This window comes from Nematolebias whitei, chromosome 22, assembly GCF_014905685.2.
Source record: "Nematolebias whitei isolate Nwh7 chromosome 22, NemWhi1, whole genome shotgun sequence".
Lineage (NCBI taxonomy): Eukaryota > Metazoa > Chordata > Actinopteri > Cyprinodontiformes > Rivulidae > Nematolebias > Nematolebias whitei.
Window position 1 is genome coordinate 1,807,932 of NC_056519.1, and position 4,683 is coordinate 1,812,614.

At 46.4% G+C, this 4,683-nt stretch overlaps 1 protein-coding gene across 1 annotated transcript in view; it reads right to left on the bottom strand.

Moving 5' to 3' along the window:
- Positions 1 to 1,887, bottom strand: part of phf21b (PHD finger protein 21B) — a 97,266-nt gene extending 95,379 nt beyond the window's left edge. Inside the window, exon 1 of the mRNA XM_037695934.1 lies at positions 1,834 to 1,887. Within this exon, the coding sequence (XP_037551862.1) occupies positions 1,834 to 1,887 (54 nt within the window). The remainder of the gene's footprint in view (positions 1 to 1,833) is intronic.
- Between the last annotated feature and the right edge of the window lie 2,796 nt (positions 1,888 to 4,683).

Consider the following 4,683-nt stretch of genomic DNA (forward strand, 5'->3'; position numbering starts at 1 on the left):
GATGATGATGATGATGATGATGATGATGATGATGATGATGATGATGACATCATACCAACCAAAGTTTACTTTAAGAGTCAAACTTTGCAGCTCGTTTCTGAATCGAGGCCTTTGGGCTTCAGCTGAATTTTATGTTGAAGCTAAAAGCTGCAGATCAGTTATTAAAATATAAAAACACAAGAATTTGTTGCAACGAATGACCTGAAGCTGCAACGCTGCACAAAGCATCATGACGGGGCTCGTTTCTTCAAACAACTGAAGAAAACCTGCAGAAAGTGCTGAGCGGGGACGTGTCTGCTGGGATCATCTCAGATGGTTCTGAAGAAAAGCAGCATCTGATGAATGTGCACGAGCAAAGTGTGCAGCCGGTGCTGACTGGGCTCTCTGCCTCCCCTCCCCCTGCATCCATCCAAACCAAAACCAGCATCAAAGCAATCAAAATGGTAATGTTAGGCATGAATGGGGCCCATCCCCCTCCTCCTCCTGCATTAAACTCTGCAGACTTTTCTCCTCTCCATGTTGTAGAAAAGGGGGGAGAAACCACCCCCTCTCCCCCTTTTCTCTCTCAAAATGGAAGCTTCCACTACCAAACTGAGAGCAGAGAATACAAACAGGACTCTGGTTTAAGATGCTTCCATGATTGCATCCGCCTGCAAGTTTAATAAAGATTTAAGAAATGCGTTTACTGCAACCGAAAGAGGAGAGTTTTGAGGAGAAACGTTGAGGTGTGGATGTGTGGAAGTTGTCTGGGACCGACCGGAGGGGCGGTGCAGCAGCCCGGGGCAGCCGGAGGAGCTGGCCGCGGTGCTGAACACCGCCACCGCCGGGCAGCCTCACCCCCAGCGCCCGCCCTGCCGGCACCTCCCCGCGGCTGCACCGTCCGCACCGAGCCGCCCAACTTCACGGCGTCTGGACGCCATGGAGGAGGAAAAAGGACAGAAAGTGAAAGGAGCCAATCAGAGCGCGCCGCCGGGGTCACGTGACCGAGGAGAAATAATGCCAGCAGACTAAAAGTATAAAGTAACAAAACCCAGCTGGTGAACCCTCGTCACAAAGGAGGTTACAAAGGAACGGTGGCCTGAAGGGGCCACAGCAGCCCCGGAGACCGCGCGAATAAAAGCAAAAAGTCCGAGCACAAACGTCTTTTCTCTCCACAAACAAACCGAGCCACTCAAAATGGACGCTAAAACCTCCCAACACCACAGAACTTTCACAGGCGAGCCCGGAGCTCGACGTGGGCCCGAACAGGCTGAAGAGCAAGCCCCAGACCGGAGCAGCTGCTGCCGCCTACACAGGAACAGCGTTTCGTTCTTCTCCTTCGGCGCGGCGCTTGGTGGAAGTTGGCGCCAGAGAAAGTGGCGAAACAAAGTGAGCAGCCATGCTAACGCTAGCTGCGGATGTTAACAGACCATAAAGTTTACACCTCACTCCCCACAAACAAGCCGCCCGGCCCGGCCCCGAGCCGCCGGGCTCACCGGGGCGGGCGCCTCCGAACCTGTGGGTCCTCCTCCCCGCTGACTTGAGGAGCCACGGAGGAGAGGAGGAGAAAGTGAGTCAAGTTTTTAAAGGGAGGAACAAAAGCGGCCTCAGTTTGAGCTCATAAATATTCAGGTCGCGTCCGGATCGCCACACACCACCGCCGCATCAACACTCCACATTCCCGGGGAAAAGAGCCTCGATAATCAGCCAAACTACTGCTGAAAGTGCCTTCGGTGGCTGGGAGGTGGAGTGCGTGAGGCGGCAGCCATCAGCGGCGACACGTCGCACAGTTCCCCCGGAGTGTTCGCCGCTGCTCGGCTCACTCTCACACACCAACAACACGATGTTTCTTACCTGATGACATTGGATCTCTACTTTCAGCGCCTCTTGCAGGCCTTGCAGTTCCATGTTCCGCCCAGGAAAGCACTTTTCTCCCACTTTCGACGCGGCCGACACCAAGTTTGAGTGAAATAAAGAAATGTTTAAAGCGACAATAACAATTGAAAGAAGAACTACTCGGGCTGCAGAGCAAGTTCTCGCTTCTTTTTACAGGCTAGGACTCATCACACACTTTCCGCCCGTCTTCAAAAGTGCTCCAAACCCGACGAAAAGGAATCCGAATCCCGCTATGTTGCTCCGAAGAATCCAACCGAACGTGGACGGGTTCGAGTACCACCCGGTTTTGCTTTTCTTTCGGTAATTTTAAGTTAAAAAACGGGAACTACATTTTGTCCGAGTGCGCGGCTTGATTTCACTTTGCCTGGGGAAAAGTTGCGCTTCGGCTGTCAATGGTAATTCTGAAGTTCCCGGATGGAGCAGACCTTCCCCCCGCCCCCACCTGCTCCTGACTGGGCATGCGCAGTACTCAGGAGCACGTCGAGGATTTTCTGATTTTAAAAATCAAGTTTTCACATCTGTGGGACAAAAAACAATCAAACTATTATACAAAGAAATATAAATATTATACAACTAACCAACATGTAAATAAATCAGGTTTTTATTCTTTGCTTTATTTATTAAAACGTGAACAAATAACTGTTCTTATTGACATCACAATAAATTCATACTCAGGACCATATATTAAGGATCCTACATGTTTTGTATTTTGAAATTCAAGACCCTAATTTAAAATAATTTATGTTAAATATCAGACCATTTTGGAAGAATAACCATGTACACTTGAAACTACTGTATATGGAAAACGATGAACAGCATACTGTTTATAAAAAGAAAATATGTTTATATCAATTGTTTTGATCTAATGAAACACTTTGTCTTTTCTATTATGGTATGATGTTAATTTGATTAAACTTTGTTCTCGTTTAGAGTAAAATTAAAGGAAAAACAAAATAAAAGTGGCAAACAATCTGCATTTAAACACTTTTTTACTTTTCAAAGGTTACAAAGTGTTTTATGATATAAAACTCAACTTATAGTTGTATTATTATAGTTTAATTAAAAACTTGTCTGAGGTCTCTGCTTGAGGCCCGATTCTGCTGGAAAGAAAACAACAAGAGTTCACGGCACAAGTGCATCAGTCAGCCACAACATTATGACCAGCAGCCTTTCTGATAACAAGTACGTTCGTGAGCTGTTGAGACGTGTCGCCCGATCTCTAAAGTCGGCTGTGGTGTTCGGCCAGCAGCAGCTGTAGGAGTTTTGGTTGGTGGACCCGGGTCAGTGTGACCCGTTTGCAGCTTCACAGACCCAAACAGAACAAATAATCTAACATGTTCTCTGTGGTCGTATCAGACATCTCAGAGCAGCTGTGGTGGTGGAAGCTAACATCCCACTTTGGTTCTGTTTCTTCTGCCAACACAGAACCTTCAGCATCAAGTCAGGGACGTCATGTCACTCCTGGTTCATGAAAAGCTCAGATTTTATTTGTGAGAACTTCGGCCTGTAGCCTGTTCCTCACTTTCAGCCAGCAGGAGGTACACTCGTGTTGTTTAAAACCAGCCTACATGAGTGAAACCTTGGTGTTTATGTGACGTGTTGTCCTGACTCTGCACTAAACATGAAGCAGCTCAGTGAATGTTTCTTTATTATGTGATAAAACAAGTTTTCTGGATGTGCAGTGTATTCCTCCTGTCTTGGGGCTCGTTGCCCCCAGCTTCAGGCTGCAAACAGAAAGTTCATGAAGTATTTGATGTTCAGGGTGAGCCTCACGCAAACAGAACAAACACTCATCTCAGCCTAAATATAATCCAGGAAGGTTCCTAAGGGTGGCCTGGCAGGGGCCCTGGTCCTTTTGGGGTGGCACAATAAAACTAAACATCACAAAAGAACTTCAGGAATTTCTCATATCGAAGGTTAAAACAAAATATTTCATATTCTTAGAACGAGGAACTCACCTTCTGATGTTGACCTACTCCAGATTAACTCCAGGAGTTAATTCATTGCAAATTCAATATTTATTTAATCAGCTTCATTAAAACCCCTCTAATGGATAATGAGGGGCAGCACGGTGGCGCAACTGGTAGAGCTGCTGCCTCTCAGTGAGCAGGTCCCTGGTTCAAACCCTGGTCCAGGGGCCTTCTGGGTGGAGTTTGCATGTTCTCTCTGTGCTGCGTGGGTTTTCTCTGGGTACTCCAGTTTCCTCCCACAGACCAAAAACATGCATGTTAGACTGATTGGTAACTTTAAATTGTCCCTAGGTGTGAGTGAGAGAGTGAATGGTTGTTTGTCTCTATGTGGCCCTGTGATGGACTTGCGACCCGTCCAGGGTGTACCCCGCCCCTCGCACAGTGATTGCTGGACATGGGCACCAGCGACCCCCGTGACCCAAACGGGTAAAGAAAATGGATGGATGGATGGATAATGGATAATGAGATATTTGGCTAACAAACTGATAATAATATAATCACACTTAATAATAAATGTTAGACTGTCTGGCCTGGAGGGCAACAAATCTTTTGAGAGCTGTTGCCTTTTTGCTCCCACCCTTGGTGGTGTCCCTGGCTTCATCATACTCACATGTAAACATTTATCACAACAAGCTAAAACTTTATAACCAGAAGTCTTATGTTAAATTGTGAATCAAACGATTTGACAGTAAACATATGAGTTAAACTAATTCCTAATGTGTGGTCTTTAGTCTCAGAAATAAGAAGCAGCGCCGAGGATTTTAGTCTTACAGCTAATATTTAGCTGTGTAATATTTAGCTGTGTAATATTTAGCTGTGTAATATTTAGCAGCTAATA